Source organism: Kwoniella dendrophila, chromosome 3 (genome assembly GCF_036810415.1).
Source record: "Kwoniella dendrophila CBS 6074 chromosome 3, complete sequence".
In the NCBI taxonomy this organism is placed as follows: Eukaryota; Fungi; Basidiomycota; class Tremellomycetes; order Tremellales; family Cryptococcaceae; genus Kwoniella; species Kwoniella dendrophila.
This window is the reverse complement of record NC_089478.1, coordinates 924,599-945,630: the sequence shown is the minus strand read 5'-3', so window position 1 is coordinate 945,630 and position 21,032 is coordinate 924,599. Positions and strand designations below refer to the sequence as shown.

The 21,032-nt window shown below is 37.3% G+C and overlaps 7 protein-coding genes across 7 annotated transcripts; 3 read left to right on the top strand and 4 right to left on the bottom strand.

Moving 5' to 3' along the window:
• Nucleotides 1–195: 195 nt before the first annotated feature.
• L201_002654 (uncharacterized protein) lies at nucleotides 196–2,976 on the bottom strand (the record flags this gene model as incomplete). Its single annotated transcript, XM_066218428.1, has 7 exons — nucleotides 196–1,717; nucleotides 1,771–1,860; nucleotides 1,918–2,036; nucleotides 2,097–2,157; nucleotides 2,225–2,522; nucleotides 2,585–2,649; nucleotides 2,720–2,976. The coding sequence occupies 7 exons, from the start codon at nucleotides 2,974–2,976 to the stop codon at nucleotides 196–198; spliced, it is 2,412 nt and encodes an 803-aa protein (XP_066074525.1).
• An 859-nt stretch (nucleotides 2,977–3,835) lies between these two features.
• L201_002653 (uncharacterized protein) lies at nucleotides 3,836–5,678 on the top strand (the record flags this gene model as incomplete). Its single annotated transcript, XM_066218427.1, has 5 exons — nucleotides 3,836–3,952; nucleotides 4,018–4,949; nucleotides 5,010–5,097; nucleotides 5,166–5,427; nucleotides 5,509–5,678. 5 exons carry the CDS (start codon nucleotides 3,836–3,838, stop codon nucleotides 5,676–5,678), a joined length of 1,569 nt encoding a protein of 522 aa, XP_066074524.1.
• Nucleotides 5,679–6,209: 531 nt separating this feature from the next.
• Nucleotides 6,210–8,438, top strand: L201_002652 (uncharacterized protein; the record flags this gene model as incomplete). Its single annotated transcript, XM_066218426.1, has 8 exons — nucleotides 6,210–6,344; nucleotides 6,515–6,658; nucleotides 6,776–6,887; nucleotides 6,953–7,047; nucleotides 7,119–7,682; nucleotides 7,771–7,845; nucleotides 7,909–8,244; nucleotides 8,319–8,438. 8 exons carry the CDS (start codon nucleotides 6,210–6,212, stop codon nucleotides 8,436–8,438), a joined length of 1,581 nt encoding a protein of 526 aa, XP_066074523.1.
• Nucleotides 8,439–9,000: 562 nt separating this feature from the next.
• On the top strand, nucleotides 9,001–10,559 carry L201_002651 (uncharacterized protein; the record flags this gene model as incomplete). The annotated part of the gene is made up of 6 exons (XM_066218425.1): nucleotides 9,001–9,057; nucleotides 9,276–9,356; nucleotides 9,489–9,571; nucleotides 9,730–9,883; nucleotides 10,059–10,304; nucleotides 10,437–10,559. 6 exons carry the CDS (start codon nucleotides 9,001–9,003, stop codon nucleotides 10,557–10,559), a joined length of 744 nt encoding a protein of 247 aa, XP_066074522.1.
• An 892-nt stretch (nucleotides 10,560–11,451) lies between these two features.
• Nucleotides 11,452–14,097, bottom strand: L201_002650 (uncharacterized protein; the record flags this gene model as incomplete). Its single annotated transcript, XM_066218424.1, has 10 exons — nucleotides 11,452–11,632; nucleotides 11,740–11,813; nucleotides 11,880–11,923; nucleotides 12,001–12,134; nucleotides 12,199–12,221; nucleotides 12,293–13,485; nucleotides 13,558–13,705; nucleotides 13,780–13,785; nucleotides 13,854–13,917; nucleotides 14,024–14,097. 10 exons carry the CDS (start codon nucleotides 14,095–14,097, stop codon nucleotides 11,452–11,454), a joined length of 1,941 nt encoding a protein of 646 aa, XP_066074521.1.
• A 1,896-nt stretch (nucleotides 14,098–15,993) lies between these two features.
• Nucleotides 15,994–17,355, bottom strand: L201_002649 (uncharacterized protein; the record flags this gene model as incomplete). Its single annotated transcript, XM_066218423.1, has 5 exons — nucleotides 15,994–16,248; nucleotides 16,317–16,501; nucleotides 16,653–16,710; nucleotides 16,785–16,918; nucleotides 17,043–17,355. 5 exons carry the CDS (start codon nucleotides 17,353–17,355, stop codon nucleotides 15,994–15,996), a joined length of 945 nt encoding a protein of 314 aa, XP_066074520.1.
• Nucleotides 17,356–17,804: 449 nt separating this feature from the next.
• Nucleotides 17,805–19,765, bottom strand: L201_002648 (uncharacterized protein; the record flags this gene model as incomplete). The annotated part of the gene is made up of 5 exons (XM_066218422.1): nucleotides 17,805–18,923; nucleotides 18,996–19,112; nucleotides 19,186–19,372; nucleotides 19,444–19,617; nucleotides 19,698–19,765. The coding sequence occupies 5 exons, from the start codon at nucleotides 19,763–19,765 to the stop codon at nucleotides 17,805–17,807; spliced, it is 1,665 nt and encodes a 554-aa protein (XP_066074519.1).
• Between the last annotated feature and the right edge of the window lie 1,267 nt (nucleotides 19,766–21,032).

Genomic DNA, 21,032 nt, shown 5'->3' with positions numbered 1-21,032 from the left:
CAAATTAACCTAATTGTAGTTGCTATAAAGTAATCGTTAATCGTGAAAGATACGTAAAAGTTGTATACACAAATTGAACAAAAATGCTCAAAGCGTTTGACGCAAGAGAAATCTATCTAAATCTACTGTACAGTGCGCTTGCTTGAAATCTAGTTTTCAAATCTCTTTGTGTCTTCCGTTATACCCCTGGATCACTCAAAAAGTTTCATCATCCTCCACCTCTAGTTCATCTTGATAAACCCTCATTCTTCTTTCCAATTCGAATTTCAGATCTAACCATTGTCCTGCAACTCTGATCAAACATTTAACTCTTTTTTCTTGACCTGGTTTCTGTCCAGCTATACTTAAAAGTTTAACCGAACAAGGTTTTTCAGATTTACCAAATAAAAATTCACCTTTCCACTCTTCATTTTCATTTTTTCTTTGTCCCCTTTTCAAAGATTCATCTAATCTACTAACGAATAACTTGAAATCCGTTTCATCAAGTCTCTTTTGGATTTCAATATCCAATGAATCATATTTTGATGGTTTGAATGGCTTTAAATCATTAGAATTTACGTCAAATTTGGAATAAGACATCACTGATAATCTACTAGATGGTCTACTAAGTGCTCGACCATTGCCACTTGGTGTAGGCGATGTTATCCTAAATGATGATGGTGGTGCTGCTGATGTACCATTTTTTGATCCACCTAAACTCATTCTACCTCCGGATCCTGTCCCTGTAGGTGCGGTACGAGGTATAGAGCCTGAAGAAACTGTTCTAGTCCTTGGATTAGGTGTAATTGAACCAGATGTAATCGTAGTAGGTCTAGGGAAAGATGAGAATGTGGAGCTTAGTCTAGGTCTTGCTGGTTCAGGAGTTTTCAGTCCCATTCTAGCTCTTTCCAAGTGAGTCTGACTTTGTCTTGGATTACGAATGGCGGATGATGGTTCGGCTATTAACGTTCTTGAATGTGAATTGGATACAGCCAAGCCGGGTAACGAAACCTGATCAGTACCAAAATCAGATCTTGCGGAAGGTGATGAATATCCTGATACACCTCTACTGGTGGGACTAGCTATAGGTATTCTGCTCAATCGTCTTGATATACTAGATCCAACAGATGTGTTACTAGGCGTTGGACTAACTGATCTAGGTAAAATACCTAGTTTTCTATCCATAGTGGGCGTTTGTACAGGTTCTGTAGGTATTTTAGGGGAAGAATTCCATCTAGGTTTTTCTTTAGCTGTTGAGGCCGATATAGCAGATACCATCGATGTTCTCCTTCGTAAGGGTAGAGGTCTCAGGGCTGTATCGGGCGAAAGTGTAGTATATGAGGAGGGTGGATGGACAGAAGGTGAAGTATGTGTATGCGGTAATGACTGTCGAGCAGAAGTTCTAGTTGATGTAGTCGATACACCGGAAGAAATGGATGATGGGTGACTAGGAGTGTATCCTGGACTAGTCCCATAGCTGGATTCTCTCGTTCGGTTCGTAGCATAGCTTGATGCGGTGGATTCTCTTGATTTTACTGTACTTCCATAACCGAAATAATCACTTCTCGATTCCGCAGAACTATATGGCGATGTGCCATCGGTCAACAGTTCCATACCCTGTTCACTATTAATATGACTTGCTCCGTTTTCACGTTGAGAGACGATTATGCGTATTTTCGCGTTCAGCTGCTGTATTTGCTTTTGAAGGGAAATCCATCTTTGGCTCATTTCACCGAATCTTTTGAAAGGTCAGGACCGTTATTTGCGATTGCATGGTATAACAAGACTAACCTTCTTAATGATTCACCATTCTTGATTGGTCTATCAGATATGCTTTTATCCATCATTTTGAGAATTTTATTGATACTCGGTACATAGGTCCTGTCGGTGATACAATATGATCAGCTGCAAGATCTTGATTGTACATTGTCGCCTTACCTAGTTATAGACCCGTGAACTTTGGCTAGACGTTGCAGCCTCTCGATACTGAGTTGATCATCGAACTCAGCTTTAAGAGGAACATGCGTTTGAGACATGTTTATCTTCTCGACATATGCCTGTAGAACAAATACATCAGCTGCCAATCCTTTACATTGACCGAGGAACGCTTCACTGACCTGACACTCCTTCAGGCTTTTCTCTAATGGGTCTATCATAGCTTCTGCTTGATCTGCGGTTCTGCGGACATGCATGAATTTCAGCTTCGGTCGCATAGGCGAGAGGCAATATATCAGCTTAAACTCACGTTCTAAAACGTATCAGCCATCCATCCTCTTTGATCTCCTCCAACAGCAATCTTTGTTCATCTTCCACCTTCTTCCAGTCGTCCGTTATTTCTTCCAATCCATCTTGGAGAATTTTGGTATGCGTTCCTGTATGAAGGGATATCGCGTAAGAAAGTGAGGTTATTTGTGGTCTTAAAAGGAGTGTTGAGTCAGATAAAGAGGAGAGTAGATCATCTATGCGAAATGGGGCTGAGGGTGCAGAAGAAGCAGAGACAGGAGGAACGGAGGGAATAGATGAATGTCGTAATTCTTGTATCTCTACATTAAAGCGAAAGTTAAGCTATGTACTGGGTCTTCGCAACACAGCAGCTGAAACATACCATATATACGATCAAGCAGCACTGCTACTTCATGCGATAAGGTGTGAATTCTCTTTTCTAACTCTCTATAGATACGGTCTTAGCTCCTAATCACCTGTTGAGAATTGGTAAATCAACCATCAATCCCATACGTACTGAAAAGCACTATCACCTGCGTTTTCTTCATTTGAGGTGGAAATTAAAGGTTGGCTAAGAGTATCCTCTTCTATATCCTGGTCTTTCACCGAATTTGATGATTGTATATGTTTCGGCGAAACGAGACCTTTTTGAGGCTCATTTGTCAATACATCAAGCTTGATGTCTGGCAGAGATGATCTTTCACCTTGATTGTTATCGTTCAAGGACATATGTTGAATCACCCAAGCTAATTCTTCATCTGATGCTGCTGACATCCTGTATTATGCCGCTAATTACCGTTTGATGAGCAGCTATCAAGAACGATGAGACTATATTGAGATTGAGCCGGTTTGAAGCATTTCTACACCAGATACTAAAATATTCCTGGGTGTGATTGTATCTGTTATAATTGTACTTACAAAATATGGGTTGACAACAAAAGACATGACATGAAACGTCATGATAAAAGGATCAGCGCGAACACGCGTTTCGGTGTTTCCAGGTAAACATGCCTCCACTTGGTATCAATTCCTAATGAGCATTACGAACCAAGATCGTAGTGATAATCGTAATAAGGTATTTGAATATTTGAATCACGGTTGAATACCTTATCCGTTTAGACTTGTTCCTAGATCAGGGGTTTCACTGGTCCCAGTTGAGTGCTGTCATCCCCCTACACCTTAAACCTACACCATAATATGACATCTCGACGCGCGCCATCCGCTTAAAATGCTGTAATCTTAAAAGGTGAGTGACCAAGCAATAATTAGTCCCTACAATCCACTACTTCCTCTTGCGGTCATCAATTCACCCATTCACACCACTCATCTTGAATCTTGTTGCTTCTTCACGAGTCCAAGTACTCATCACTTAGAACTACTGGTACACTCACCCAGCGATCACTTCCTTACTCATAAGTACATCGATATCTGTTGTAAGGGCATTGAAAGATACAACGTGCTTTACGACGCCGTTAAAAGCTTAATCCGGACACAAAGGAGATTTCCCACACACGTCGATCTTTGAAATCTCGTCACAGCCTTTCAACTTCTCTACTTTAGCCGGTATTTTAATTCAATTCACTTCTGCTCTTTCATCTCTTCTCCTTATCTCAATACAATTTCATCACTCACCATGTCTACATCTTGGACATCCATCCTCAACGACCTCAACAGAGATGTTGCAAGAGATCAACCTAAAGATGTAATTCAATGGGGAGCAGATTGGTTCCAGAACAAACTTCGTCAGGAGGTGAGTAAGACGAATCAAGAACTGTTAGGATAAGGAATGAACTAATTCTCGTCTTTTTGGAACAGCGGCAAGGTCAAAAAGCTCCTTTATCAGCTCCACCTGCTGGACGAAAAGGAGCACCTGGAAATTTAGGTTTCATTGCACCTGGAGTATCTGAATCTCAACCTCATGCGTTATCACCTTTCTCTGAACAAGGACCATCTGATTCACCATTCGGACCTGGTGGACCTAGAAGAGCTACTGTTCCAACTGGATCAAATCCTCAACAACAACATCAACCAATCTTTAATCCATCATTCGGTTCTCCTGGCGCTGGTGGACCTGGAGGAGATTCAAGTCCATTCAGTGAAAATGCACCTTCATTCCCACCTTCAGGAGGTAATGCACCCACGTTCAATTCATCACCATTCGGATCATTAGCTAATCCATTCGGAGGAGCACCAAGTGGTGGTGTTGGTGGTGGTGTAGGTAATAGCATTGCTGAAGAAGGGGGTCCAAATGATGAACCACCTATTCCATCATATGCATTAGGTAGAAGAACTTCTGTATCAGCTGAATCTTTAGTTCCAACGAATCAAAGAGGATTTACATCAAATCAAGGTGGATTATTAGAGTCTACTTTAGAAGAAGAAGATGAATCTACACCAAATCCAAATAACAACAATAGCATTCCATCATTCCCAAAAACTGAAGAACAATTAGAAAGAATCAAACAAGCAATTAAACCAAATTTCTTATTCAGAAATTTAGATGAAGAACAAGAAACTGATGTTCTAGCTGCAATGAAAGAAGTCACGATTTCTTCAGGTGAAATGATCATTGAACAAGGTGCTGCAGGTGATTATTTCTATATAGTCGAAAATGGTACTTTAGATATTTTCGTTAAAAAAGATGGTCAAGTTATAGATCCTGAAAAAGGTGATAGACCTTTATTAGGTAAAAAAGTCGCTACTTGTAAAGAAGGTAGTTCTTTCGGTGAACTTGCTTTGATGCACAAGTGAGTAATTTGTTGTTGAAATATACCTGCTACAGATACTGATAATTCGTGAATTACCAGTGCCCCTCGAGCTGCTTCTATTCTTTCAATCACCCCTTGTACACTTTGGGCACTTGATCGAGTCTCTTTCAGAACTATCTTACTTGATGTGAGTCGATCAACGCAGTCTAATCGTGATGAGTTAATTGCTAAATTACGATACATACCTTGCAATAGCACACATCAAGAAAGAGAAGACTTTATGAATCTTTCTTATCTGAAGTACAAATTTTACAATCTTTACAACCTCACGAGAGAGCCAAGATTGCCGATGTGCTTGAATCGAGAACTTTCAATCAAGGTGAAGATGTCATTAAACAAGGTGAAGCTGGTGACGAGTTCTTCTTAATCGAAAGTGGTAATGCTATCGCCATCAAACGAGGCGATGATGGTAGGGAAACTGTAGTTAAAAGATATAGTAAAGGTGATTACTTCGGAGGTAAGTCGAAACATTCTCCTCGGATTAGATCTTCCGACGTCTATCTTCCTTTACTGATGTCACATCTTTGAATACCTGTAGAACTTGCTTTACTCAACAAACAAACTAGAGCAGCAACAGTTCGAGCTGAAGGTGATGAACCTTTGAGAGTCGCTTTCTTAGGTGAACAAGCTTTCACAAGACTCTTAGGTCCTGTCAAAGATATCATGGCTAGATCAGTTAATGAAATCTATGGCTTCTCAACCCGATAAAGAATTCTTTTTATCTACATTTTAGTGCTGAAAAAGAAGGTCAATAGTAAGCGGTGTTGGGGTATGGCAGAGAGAAAGATAAGTGATAATCGGTTTATCATTTACGATTCTTTCCACTTTTTCTATTTATATACAAATGTATTCCAATCCCAATCTGAGAATCTGAATTCAAAAATTCCATTCTATACAAAGTATCATATGCATCGTCTCTACCAACAACATGACAAGAGTGTAAAAATCAACCGAGTGAGCAAGTTTCCGATGTTCAATGATAGATATTACGTAATTTGCCACCTGTGTTGTAGATTACGCGATTGAGTTTTGACGGAATGTAAGATAAAGTCAAAGATGTAAACAAACAATCCCGCTCACATTTCCATCGTCATTATAATTATTGATCTAACTGTGTCTCCTTACATATGACATACCGAACAGTCAACCTGTATATATCCTGCTACTCATCACAACTAGACATATCATATATATCGCTCTTTTGCGATAATTAATTGCTCTGCATCTGGGGAAACAATAATGTTGAAAACACCACCGAAATTACCCACATTATTATTTGCACAAAATGTTGAAACGCCTGGTCCAACAAAAGCTAGAATAAATCATTTACAATCTCAAGTTAGTGAATTAGTTAGAAAGAATCAAGCTTTAGAAGTGAGTTTGATCAATTAATGAAAATATGTTTGATAGTTTGAAACAATGTTCGAAAATTGATATATATCTTAGTAAAAAAGGATTTATAGCTAACTTTATAACTGTTAAATTTTGTATTCACCTATCTCCTGATTATTCCAATTTTATAATTTTATCATTTTATAATTTAGAGAAAAATTCAAGCTGAAAAAAGTTTACATTCGACTACTGTAGTTGATAAAAATGAAGAAATACTTGAAATTAAAGCAAAATTGAAAATTTCACAAAAAGAGCTGGAAAGATGTAAATCTGAAGGTGATGGAATGAGAGATGAGGTAAGTTATCGTGTTTATTTGAATTGCCTTTTTTCGAATCTTTGCCTTCGCATACACTAAAATAACTGATTAAATAATTCGTTTCAATTGATGATAATTCCGTTGTATTTTGTATAGTTACAACTACATTCAATGGTACAACAACAAAAAGCTTTATTAGCTTTAGCTCAAGAACAAATGCAAGTTGTAGAATTGGAACAAAGATTAGTAAATGCTGAAAAAGCTAGAAGTGAGTGAATCCCCTGGAATTAACCGAAATACGTATATATACTAAATTCATGCCCATACTATTAGTTATGCGAGATCACAAAATATCGTTATTTCAAGCTAAGGAAGAAGATCTTATAGCTGAATTGAAGGAAAGAGATCAAATCATTATGAGCTTAGAGGTAAAGCTATAGTTTTTTTGTATTCTCGTTGCGTTTCGAAAGCTGACTTATCATGATTATCGCTTCTTTAGAGCAAGTTATCAAAAACAAATTCTTCCTTAACTCAATTACAAACGTCAAGCTCATTGAGTACATCTTCAACAACTAAAGAACTAATTTCAACTCAAAAAGAATTATCTTTATCAAAAAATGAAACAAGTAAATTAGAAGAAAAAATTGATGTTTTAGAAAATAAAATTAAAGTTTTAAAAGAAAGTGAAAAAGAAAAACAAAATGAGTTGAATAATTGGTTAAAAGATGAAAAATCAAAACTTACAAATTCAGAAAAGAATAAACAAGAATTTTCAAATCAAATAAAATCACTTGAAAATGATTTAAATAGAAAAACTGAAGAATTTAATGAATTTGAAGAAGAATTTGAAGAATTCAAAAAATCAACAAAAGAAAGAGAAAAATCATTAAAATTGAAATTGAGAGAATCAAATGAAGAAAGAGATAGATTATTAGGTATAGAAGAAGAATTACATTCGTTAAAATCTAATAAAAGTAAAACAATGATAATACAGAATAATTCTACTTCTACTCCTTCAAGTCCTAAGAAAGCTACTGTCAAAGAGAAAGAGAAAGTGAGAAAAGTATGTTATTATTTTTGTACTAAAATTACTCCTCTTTAATCCTTGATAAGAAGCTGATTCTATTCGTATTCATCTATGAATCACATAGACTTCACCTGTGCAAGATGAATCGTCTGATGAAGATGTTGATGTACCAAAGAAGAAAGCCAAGAAAGCTCAATCTGTGAGCTCTTTCATGATCCACATGGACTGATGTACATCTCGCTGATTTTGTTTGACATTGTAGCCCGTCAAACAGCCGAAACCCAAGTCAAGACCCACACCTATTGCTTCTCCTTCAACCTCAGAATCCGAGTCGGAAACAATAACAACCACCAAAGCGCCGGTCAAACGTGCTAAATCACCTGTCAAATCTAAGAAAATACCTTTGGAAACTTCTGATGTTGATAATCAGCCTTTGAACAAAGTAAAAACTACAACGACGAGTAAGAAGGTAGTTGAAGTTCCTGCTCCTTCACCAGAGCCAGAAGATACGGTCAATAAAGCAACTGCTGTACCTAAGAAGAAGAAACGATTATTAGGTGGTGTTAAATCTACTTTTGAATGGGATCCTATCATGGGTGTAAGTGAATACTTCCCTTTTTCATTTCATAGATTCCTGTTACACTTTTACTGATATACGTATCGTATTGGCAGAGCGGCGATGGTGTCATACCTATAGGTTTGAGTCCTATGAAACCTATCACAGGTAAAGCTGTGGGAACGATACCTAGAGCTGGATTTTCAGCTGCTAGTCGATTGAATAGGCTAGGGTAAAAGGAGGATACTTTTCTTGTCATCTCCTCCGTTCCGTTACAACAATTTTCAAGCTTCAGGCTGGTTGTGCCGATCAAAAGAATATATCTGTGTAATAGACTTTTTGGTGATCCGAGAATTTGCTTAATTCTATTTATTCCGCTGTCTTCTTGCCTTATCGCCTGTTGCACAGTTGGTCCCCTTTTGGCAAGATTGTGTCGCGATCTAAGCAAATGTACGATAGGACATTCATATTATAGCTATCATATACTATACATATACGTGATATAATATAATGCAGTCTTTATTGCACACCATAGCACAAGTAACATTCACTGCCACAATCGCCTGCATTTGCAGCGTAAAGTGGGTCATATAGATAAAGAAGCGCGATGCACCGGTCAACGGCGCACGGTTAAAGACTACCATCGCATCATCATACCTGCAATCCCTTTGTATCATCATTCAGTACATCTGTATCTGACATTCAATTAGACGGGTGATTAATACAACTGACTCTGCATATCAAGTCATATGCCATACACATCTATTACAGTGCAAACACAATAATAATTAGCCCAATATGTCAAGATCAGGTGCTTTAGATGATAATGAGATTCAAACGGAGATGAACAAGATGGTGAGTGTGGAGAATAGCTCAACTGAATCAAAGTTATATATTGCTTCCCTTTATACTCCTTTCACGAATTGAGGGTTAGAACTAGAGTGAAGGATTATCAGAGTGGTGATACATAAATACTGCCCATCTTGCCAATGGATGTAATACGCTTATCCGTATTATGTATTCGTCAAGCTGATATGTTTTGGATTATACCACCTCATACCTCTCTAATGTAGGTTGCGTTCATCTCTCAAGAAGCAAGGGAGAAAGCAAGAGAAATTCAAGTTAAAGCAGATGAAGAATTCGCTATTGAGAAGGTGAGAACTATTGTGTCCATCCTAACAATCTTTTCAAAAAAAGTAGCTCATCATGATGTTATGTGTTAAAACTCTTCTTAACATCGCTTTGGTGTCGTTCTACGCTAACATCTGTATTTGCACTTCCATCAGGCTAAAATAGTTAGACAAGAGTCTTTAGCAATTGATTCACAATATGAGAAAAAGAAGAAACAGGCTGAAGTAGGTTGGAAGATGTAAGTACAAAGTTGTCTTTGTGGGATTTGTTCTCTCATTATTATTTTCAACATTATTCCTGTTAACATGCATGATAAACAAGTATTTGTTTAATGTGCTATAACTATGCCAAAGAATAGCTTAACTAACAATTTGACTATAACTCTTTGAAACGTAGCTCTCAATCAACAGCAATTAACAATTCTCGTATTAAAGTGCTTAGATCAAGAAATGATCATTTAGAATCAATTTTCGATGATGCAAATAAACAAGTTAAAGATTTAAGTGAAGGTGATAGATATAAACAAGGTATTGAGAATTTGATTCTTGAAGTGAGTTTAAATCTTGGTATTTAATCTGTAATAAGGGTTTGAAATAGGTCATCTCTTCAATTCAGCTACTTCTGTACAACTTTAGCTGTTTCTCGAGCAGTTCATATTTTTCATAATACATTCATACTTAATACATAAAAATTGCTAATGTTTGAAACGTTTTCAAAATTCACAGGTTTTACTTAAATTGCTTTCACCAAATATAACAATAACACACCGACCAAAAGATAAAGAATTAATTGAAAAATCATCAAAAACGGCTCTTAAAAAATATAAAGATATTTCAGGTAGAGAAACTAAAATTGAATTTGAAGATAAATTATCAAATGATTCTTCAGGTGGTATTATTGGAAGTTCATTAAAAGGTAAAATTAAAGTTGATAATACTTTAGAAGAAAGATTAAAGATTTTGGAACAAAAAGTGAGTATATCAAAAAGGCCTTATATGCATTCACCTTGCGTTCCTTCTGTCCCTCACAACTATTCTTCTGGTTCACTTGAATAAATGGATATATAAGAAGAATTATGAATCTAATTCTAACACTGTCTACAGATGCTTCCTGAATTAAGACATGATCTTTTCGGTGTTAATGAAAATAGAAAATTCTATACTGTAAGTTTTACACAATCTCCTCTTTCTAAACTTACTTGGAGATTGTTGAGGGAACAATACTGAACTATGGAATACCATCTCTTACGATTATATAGTAAAATCACATCGAAGTTCCTTTAATGATATACCATAGATCCCATTTATTAGCTCCTTTCCTACCTTTTTCCTTACGCCAATACTTTCATATATTCCAATATGTATATACATGAAATGGTTACTCTCTCTCTCTCGTCGTTCTAGCTTTTTCTCATCATCGAATGTATTGAACACAAAACAAGTTGTCATTGGTCTATTCTATGAATCTCTATACTACATAAGTCATTGGGCAGTATCAAATCGTCACTATTGAATGAACCCCAAACAAGATCGATCATTCACACAATTACGATGTTCGGGATATGTATAAGCAGCATGATTTTTTCGAAAACGTATCTCTTTTATGCTTCATTGAAACAACCTCTTTGAAACAACCTCTTTATATAGAATTGTAAGTGGGACTAATCCGCATATTGACTGATATACATGTTTTTAGTACAAATATTGATACACTATCGAATATGACAATTGAAACGAGTATTTGAATCTATGTTCTCGAGCCAATAATCATATGTCTAAATATTTCTCTTCGACTTCTCGTGATTGAAAGACAATAATACAATATGAGATAATATCAGAGGAAATAAAATGAATTAAAAAAAAAAACAAATAGAAAACCGAAAGAATATGTTTTGAAATATGTACAATGATGATAGTTTTCCCTTTCTCGGAATTTATAACCTATTCTTCCTTAAAGGTATATCAATGATTGTCACAGAAATAGGGAGAAAACCCCAAAAAAAAACAACGACAAAAAAACAATTGCAAAATTTGCAGAAACGATTTTATTTCTCCAATTTTTTTGTTCTCCTGCAAATTCTACCCCTGTCTAATTTTGATTTCAGTTTTGATTACAATTCTAACTCTGACCTTGACCTTGACCTTGACCATGACGGAAGTTACTAGAATGATCATCATGTATTCTATGTCCACCACCAAAATTACCTGTAAAATCTTTTTCTGGCATTTTCAATAATGGTAAGCCTCTTTGTGATCTCCATTTGTTTGATATGCTAATTACTATATCATCAATCAATATACTTTAAGAACAAAAGCAAAGATTTATTAGTCAAGTCAGCATGTAACGATTATATTCGTATTGATTACGGTCATCAAAAAATTCTCAAGTGATAAATAGAGCACTTACCTATAATCATCAATAAACTTTTCAGATATCTCGTAATTGGTATGATCAAGTACATCATCGCCATGTAATTCGAACTAGATATCGGCATATGTTAGTTGTATCTTTCAACAAGGCCGCAATGTGCAATAAAAAAGACTCACTTCTGTCAACATAGCATGGAAAACTTCGACTAAATCGTATCTTCCTATATTACAGAAAAATTAACCCATTAGCACTAAACATTGACGAAAGCATTCGTCCGTTTTATGAGTCATCACTCACCCCTTAGCAGAATCATTCTATCTCGTATTGAAGGGAATATAATTCCATCTATGGCGTGTTCATGCGGTATCGTGCGCTGTACTACTGTTGGACGAAGTGAAGGCGGGAGATGATAGTCGTGGTTCGCTCGGAAACTGATTATATAACACTTGGTCAATGAGCGTCCCGCAGTCAGATATGCAGTCAAATACGACTTACTTGTTTAGGTGATACGTTATCAACTATACACAATTTAACAGGATGAAGTCAGTTTGGTATCCAAATAATGCATATCAATAAACAAGCAACTTACCTGCATCGTTTCCATTTTCCTATCAGCTGGATCACCTTCTTCGATAATTCTCATTAATTCATCTTGTTGTCTTCTTCTTTCAGCAAGTTCAGCAGCAGTTACACCTGGACCTTCTAAAGGATTATCTGAATTTGTCATTGTAGCTACAGCTTCTCTTAAAGATTGTTGTCTTTCTAAATCTGTTGAATTTGCATCATTTGTTAAGATAGATGGGTGACCTCTTGCATAATTTCCTTGTGATGTAATTCCATTTAATACAGGTCTAGGTCCAGATAAGCTACTTATTGGATTTTCAGCACTTCTACCTGTAATATTAGTTGAATTACTAGAACTACTCGTTCCTGGACCACTATTAGGATAATTTATCGATGAAGATGGAGGTAGAGGTAAAGTCAATCCAAATCCACCTTGATCTCCTCCTCCTCCTCCCGCTCCTATAGCTGTAGGTGAATTTGTTACTCCATAATAACCTGACATATTTCCAGTCATTAAAGGTATATTACTATGCTGTGTAGCCTTAGGTGTTCCAGTACCGCCTAATTCACTTGGCACTATATGATGTGCATATCCAAGTTGAGAGCCATTAGATTGCAATCCACTTCCACTAGGGAACGATCTAGGATCATATCTTTCACCATGTTCAGGCGGCGGTCCAAATGGAGGTTGCTGTTGAGATAAATTGGGTAAATCTTTTAAATGGGATGAAGTTCCTGATCCTGATGACTGCTGATTTGTATTTGTATTTGTACTTGTAGGTAATGGAGATGATCTTCCGAAAGGACCCGGACCACCTTCAGCTAATAAAGTATCTAGATCTGGGAAAAGATAATGATAATCTTCACCTTCACCAGGTTGAAAATTATAAAATTGTGGAGGTAAAGAAGTTGATTCTGTATTTATTGGTGTCCCACTTCCACTTGCAGATTTCGATAAACCTAAAGTTTCACTTCCTGCTCGGTTTTTACCTTTCTCAGTAGATCGTTCTTCATCACCAGTGGCATCTCGTTTTCGTTTCATGGAACTAGCACGTCGTCGTACATCACCAACTTTTATTCCTGGATTAGCGAGCGTTTGTCCTTTTGATGCTTTGAGATTAACAAATGCTTCATAGGCTGTATCTGTATCTGATCGGTTCAGAATGGCATCTAGGCCATCTGCCGATAATCCAAGACGGGGTAGGCATGATCCGAGGCCTGTCAAGATGATAAGGTATCAATCGCTATTTCTTACACCGAACCAAATTAAGATTTCAAGATATAACTTACCTTCACCAACAAAGCCCGCCATGGACTTGACCATCCCTCGTAATTCCTTGTTTTCTTTTAATAAATTTCTAACTAGCAGAGTCATGAGTTCTATCCTTTCTTCCTTGTCACCTGAAAGAACCTCAACTCTAGCTTCTAAGTCCCGTATCTGAATGCTACAATCAGTATTATATCCAACCCGAGAAGGAGATGTAATATACATATATGAGATACTGTACTTACATATTGCTATATAAACAGGATAAATCATCAGTCTCTTACTCAGGTGATGACGTTGCTCAATGATTCCGACTAACCTGTTTTCGTAACCTGAACTCTCTTTGTGCTATCCTATTTTGAGCTTTTCTCACTTGGCTTGAGCTGTGAGCATGAAACAAAAAAATATCACTCAATCAGCAGCTGATGCAAGATCAGATTGAGAGAAGTGATCACGGTAACTACGAAGCGATTGATGTATCAAACTTACGACGAGCCTTTGCCGCCTTCACCAAAAGCATCATCATGAAAATGACCGTATTCTTCACCTCCGCTATCTTCCATCTATCCGTTTCAATTGGTTGTAATGCCATGAGAATATATTGAAGACATGGGGGATATGTCCGGTAGATTGAGATGAATGTGGATGTCATGGGTGATTATTGAGATTTAGCAAAGGAAATAATGAAAGATCAGCTATCCATGTTTAAATCCGACATCGGTTATATACAAAATGCAAGATGATTATTGCGCGATTACACAAGTTCGGGATGAAGGAAGAATAGAGGAGGCGTTAATATGAACAGAGAGTAACTAATGATTATAGAAGTCTTAACATGATGAACGATAAAGTAAGATAACGTACCTCCAAGTCTTCTCTATCTTTTTGCGGCGGCATCCCTTCAGTCTTCAGCCAACTAAAAACCAAATGATATTCGGGATTCTGAAAGTTCCGCTATTCAATCTTTATATAAATGACGATAGTGATATTATGTATCGATAATGTGAAAGTAATATTTATGCTGATTCAAAGTATACTGTGTTTGCTTGAAATCACTGCTCTATATGGTATTTCCAGACTGGATCAAACAATTGTTGATGAATATATATGATGATGACGCTGTTGTCTTGCGTTGTCTTTTTTTCTGTTTTCTTTCCTATTTATTGGACTTGAATATCTCCAACTATTTTTGAATTGATACTTTTAATGGAAAGTTTGAACAATGGCGATTTCTGACTACTATTGTTATTGTTGGTAATACATCGCTAGAAAATAAAAAGAGTGATTCAAATGATGATATGAAAACAAAACTGACTTCGTGAAGAAACAGAAAAACCACAGAGAAAAAAACCAGGAAGTGAATGAACGCGAAAAATGGAAAAAAATAGTTAACCGGATAAACAAGGTCTCTTGTAAAAAGTAAAAAATTCCCCTTCTTAACTTTGCTTGCATGTAAGAGTAAAACGTTTAACTGGAAAGAATTCGCCTCTTTCACTCAAATGGAGTTGAACGATGTACATACAAGTAGTCTGGAGGTACTGCATAACTTGTCGTCCGATACCAGGTGTTCGAAATCAAAAGGAATCTCTGCTCAGGGATATTGCTTAATCAAGTAAACCAAACCGAAGGTTTTGCTTTATACAGTTAGTGTGACTACACACCGGTGATTCCAGAGAACCTTAGATCCTGGAATCTGTCACTTGCCTGCCTGCATCTGTCAAGATAGGGCCAAAAAGGAGAGATCATTTTGTCCTGGATGAAGAGGAGGGGTTTAGACAGGTAATCTTAATCCAAAGATGTTAGTATAGTATATTTTGCATCTTACGTTGACTTGTAGTACAATATAAATAAGATATTAATAATTATTTGCTTAGTCAGCATTTTGACGTTTGAGGAATCCGACCCTCACCGAAACCCCCCCGCCTCTCAAAACGAATAAGGCACGTTCCACAGCTAAAAACCAAAAATCTTTCTAGACGTTCCAGCGGGGTTCCAGCTCTCTTTTAAGGGCAACAAAAACAAGTTTTTAGCCTTAAGATTCCCAATTTCTCCCCTTTGAAACTTTTGGAATCGATATTAAGGGGATTGAACGTTCATCACTCACTATCCCTGAAACGGTTTGGGATTTAAAATGTATGACGTATAATGTGAATATAAAATTAATCCTCAAATCAAAGTATAATTTAACAGGAAGTGTATGTACTACCAAATCCCTGCAATATATAACGGGATAAATGCATGTTATGTGTATATACAAACGAGACAAAACTGTCAACATTGATCTGACCGATCAGATAGTCACCTGAATCAAAACAAGTGGTGCTCACGCTCCTACAAACAAAGGAATGTCAAATATTACTATAAAGAGATCGAATAATACCGCCACTAGGCTAAGTTACGAAGAGTCGTACTCGTTCAGTATATCAGTGGCTAACAAGTCCCTTTCTCAAGGTTCTAATCTATTTCTGACCACCTGAACTATGACGCCTCTTGAACCTCTCCATTTCAGAGGTTACGGGTAAAGCCACAGTTCTAGGACAAGGTACTGCACCCTCGTTTATACTTTGTCTCGATGTCCATCCTAACAATCTAGACATTAACCATTCAGCTACTCCTTCTCCCGGTAACGGTCTAATAGTTTCAACTTCATGCGAGGTTATTAATCCGGAATATGGTGAGAAAGTGTAAACAGATGAAGTGTACCATTTCGCTTCCTACACCAAATTTGTTAAATTGGTCATCAGGAAATGCAACAACTGATAAAAGACTTTGAAGGACTCACCTTATGAGGGGGTAGTCTGGGTGTACCATAAACAGCTACTTGTACTCTGATTTGCTTTTGACGGTGCGAAGGTATGGGTTTCTTGACGAATATAAGGGCTGATCTGGTATCTGATTGAGCTAACTGTGAGGGTGTAGGAGAGAATGACATTCGTTCTAAATCGGTTCGAAGGTCCGTATGTAGAGCTGAGAGAAGATATAATACGTCAAAATAATTCGGACTATCAGGAGAATGATATATAGGTTATGAGGATGGAGACCGATGGAAGTATAAATATTTTGTGATCATGGAAGCAGAAATACTAAAATCCATATTCCTTGAACTCTTATGACTTACCATGCATCCCACTTTTCGCCAGAGAACAAGCCATAGAGTATCCGGAAAGAGATGATATCTAATACGGCAAGTAATCACGGTCAGCTTCCTCACAATATTCATTTTCACTGTCATTAAAACCTAAGCACTCACTTTGAGAGGCAGCGGAGCAGGTAATTTCAGTACAACGTGTTTACTGAATATATCATGTGGAAACATTTCTGCAGAATTCATTTGTGGTTCAAAAAATAATGGCAAAGTTTCTCTGAGATGTATCATTGCTCGTGCTATTCGTTGAAGAAAAAAAAATCAAGCCTGTGTCAGCATTGACGAGTTACAAGACTCGACTTATATGATAGGGATAGCTATCTAGCTAAGATTAAAGTCGGTAATGAAAATCTGTTAACTTACCAACTCTGATATCCCATTCTCTATCATCTACCTCTTCTTCAAAGTTATTTTGAGGTTCTTTACCTTTTCCTTTTCCTTTTCCTTTTCCACCACTAGCATAATCAGGTAAATGAGCTTGATGTTTACCTCCACCAAGTCCAAAGTGAGGTAAGAAGAATGGAACTGATGATGGTGATTTTGGAGGAAGTAGTGATAATTTACGATTTATCACTAGAGATACAGTGGATGGTATTCGGGTAAATTGAGGATGAATGTGAGGAAGTCTAGATGAAGAAGCTCTACATGCTCTAGGTATTACTGGTAACATTGACATGGTGAAGGAACGTAAAGCTTGTGCTTGAATAGGTGGAGCCGAATTTTTGAAATTTAGGGTTTATTCCGTATATTCAGAGTATGACTGCTATGAATCGTGTCGTACAATGATAGCAGCTGAGTGAGATATTGACGGTTAGAGGATACTACCAAAGTTGACTGTCCTTTATGAAAAGGTGGAAAAAAAGTTGAAAGGATTTTGAACGTTGCATTGCCGTAAATCAACCTTGTTTTCATTCGTCCTCGCCTCTTGATTATCTCGGCAATAACAATGCATGACATAACGCATCACTTGCAACGACCGTGGGAAATTGAAGGTCTACTGTAGTATGTTGTGGCATTCATCTTGTAATCTTTCATTATAGAGTTTATGTATATATACGGGGTATAACAGCAATTTACCACCAGATAAAGTCTAGCAATGCAAATAAACGAGTAAAAGAAACGATACTAAGCATTGATTTTCTCTTCCATCTCTGCTACTCTAAGCTCTAATTCCATTTCCTCTGTTACTTCAGTTAACAAACCTTCTTCCCATCTACCCCAAACGAAACCTGTATATAAGAAAGTAGCCGTTGCAGCACCTAATAAACCACCTATTAAAGTGAAAATAGGCTGTATCCATGATTTTGGTTGCCAAGCTGAGCCTATAGTCAAAGCAACTAAAGCTATTAAAGACGTCAAACATATCTTCAAATGAAATTTGGATGTCTTCTTAGATATATATGTGTATAATCTAAGAGTATGTAACGCAGATCTGACTGTTGTTGATTTAGCATGCAGGTCTGTTGTTGACGATACTGATGTACGTGGTGAAGATGTTGTTTTTGGGCTATAAGGAAGATTAGGTGATTGAGGTGAAGTAGGAGAAGCAAATGTGGTAGTGGTAGGATTTATCTGTTCTGGTTCAGAAATTAACGGTACTAAAGGTGTAAAAGAATTATTATCTGCTGTTGTGGATTGTTTCTGTGAGCTAGTCGATGAAGATGTTGATTGATCAAACTTATGGGATGAGTTTGATGAAGGCGGACTTTCGATTTGGAAAGTTGAGAACAGGGCGAAATGATCAGAGTAGGAGAAGGATTGATTTGGTACTAATCCAGTTAAGACGACTTGCGATGAAACGCATTTCAATTTTGGTGCTTTCGAGATTGATTCATTGATTGGTTTTCCAATTTCCATATGACCTGATTTTCCTGTAAAATCACCTAATTCAACCTCACTACTGTTCCCATTTCCATTCCCATTTCCACCACTGTATTGTTCATCATCTCTATAACCCCAGACTAAAGGCCTTCTTCTTGCTATAGCAGGTTGTCTGTAGAATATGTAATCTAATCTCTTACCACCTTGTTCCAAAACATTTGATGGTATTGGTTTTCCAGCCGAATATGTATTTAAAGTTGAATCACATGTCATTCCATATTTTCTGATTGCTTCTTCAGCAGGTAGAGGTGTTAAATCCGAATTCGCTGTATACGTTACAGATGCAAAGGAATCAGTCAAATTTGCATGATGCTTTAGCATCCCTATCGGTATTGACCAGGGTTGAGAGTTAAAGTCTCCCATCTGTTATGTCTTTGATCAGCTATACCTTCCAGATAATATCATTAACGGGGTTGAGTAAGAGAATCAACTCACAGCCAGTATATATCGCCCTTTTGCAGCACCATTTTTGATAGCATTTGCGAGTTGCCATGATTGAGCTATTCTGTGTGCTTGTCTAGTATCAGGTGGATGTTCACCCGCAGCATGCATCTGTTGATATTCAGGGCAAGTCAATAGTGGTCAGTATTATCATTGTTTTCATAGCATTTGATAAATCACTTACATGTGTATTCCATATCTCTATTTCACCCAAAATTGGATGTATAATGACTATATTGGCAGCTGCTTTTTTAACAAAGAAATCACCTGCGAAAGCTTGTGCTGGTGAACCAGATAAAGAATACGGTAAAGCCTGAGCTGAAATGAGTGGGAATCGTGTGAATATAGCTAAACCTGATCCTAGTGCACCTCTATTGTTTTTATTAGCTTCCGTGAGATAGTTTCCAGCATTCATTGATCAAAGGTTCATTGAAAAACTTACGTATGAAAGAATCTTGAGAATGGTAAATTCCTCCTTACAGCTTCTCTAACAATTTCAAAGTCCTTATACACCCATAGTTCTTGTAAGCAGACTATATCATAATTCGAAGATGCCAAATGTTCTGCTATAGCTTTTATTCTAATCAATCGATCTTTTGATATTATAGCTAACCCCCTAATTATGGTAATACACTTGATCAGCTTAATTCTCTGCAGCGAAGAAAAAAAAACGAAAACCAAACGGGAATTGCTCACCAGACATTGAAAGAAAGTACCTTCAATGTACGATCAGGATGATCTGGTGGATGATTAGGTAGACTCATCTTCTTGGAACTCTGTGTTCAAGCTGGGTAGGATGAGGCATGCAGCTGGCTAAAACGGGTTGTCAACACCTCAACACCTCACATAGAATGAAGGAAATATCTGAATCTATCTTTTGGGACATCTGTCCTTGATGTGACGTAGCCCCGACGCGATGCAACCGAACCTGCCATATTACGTAACGGTCTCCTCCTTAAGCAATAACAATCGCATGCCAATTCAAGTGTTGTATGTGCGCACATGCACCGATACACAAGATGGCAGGGTATAGCCAGAATCGGTCAGTTGCTGTATGATCATCTCAGCCGTACTAGAATACAAGACGGTATTGGAAGGCTCGCTCACGACGAGCAAATTGCAAAGCTTTTTGCCTAAGCAGGATTGATCAGCTCAGGCCTTCCCTAACATAGTATCGCAGATTTTGTATCAAATCAATAGCGTCCGCCTTATTATTTTCAATCAAGCAAATGCTCTCATCAAAGCACATCTTTGTGTTCGGGTTGTAGACGGTAACAGTCGAGCTTCGCGTATCGTGCAGTCGCAGAATAACATGTTGATCCTCCGGAGAGGTTAAGTCCGAATGGTGAATACAAACGTACATATCTTGGATAATCGACCGATATTAGGAGTAGGGAAAAAAAGATCTGTGGAATCGATAAACTTAAATACGCCACAAAGTGGTCGCTTTCCGCCAAATTAAAAGTGGGGGTACAGGTGGGGAAATGAATAATGTAAGCCATATCAGCGTTTGTGAGGTTGTTGAATCCTGTTTCTACCTTCCAACAAGTCTTGATCGATTAGGACTTCATATCATGTCAAAACCGGTCGTGTCGGCTAACAACCGAAAATTGCATGAGACTAAAGTAGTATTCTATTACGAAGGAACAGTCAAATGTCAACAGAATATGTCTCGTACCTACTGAGTGTTTTACATGAATAACAGTGACATGCTTGATAGATTTTTAGTCTAGCTACTACTAGCAGCGTATAGTTCGACTTCGGCATGTAAAGAACACATACGTATATGCTCATGTGTGCACCAGCTTTGATAGCTTCCTTGCATGATAATAAAAATCGTGAAGATCAATTAGGTTTTAAAACTTGGCCACTACTTTTACATACGTTAACGATGATTCTGGTTGGTTGGATCAATGACAAAACTTCCCAAAAGGGATATGTTACAGAAGGCTTAAAAACATAGTACCGATCACTTGTTGCGCTCTCCCTTGAAGAGGTAAGTAAGGTATAGATCTGCGGTTGTTTCTGTTT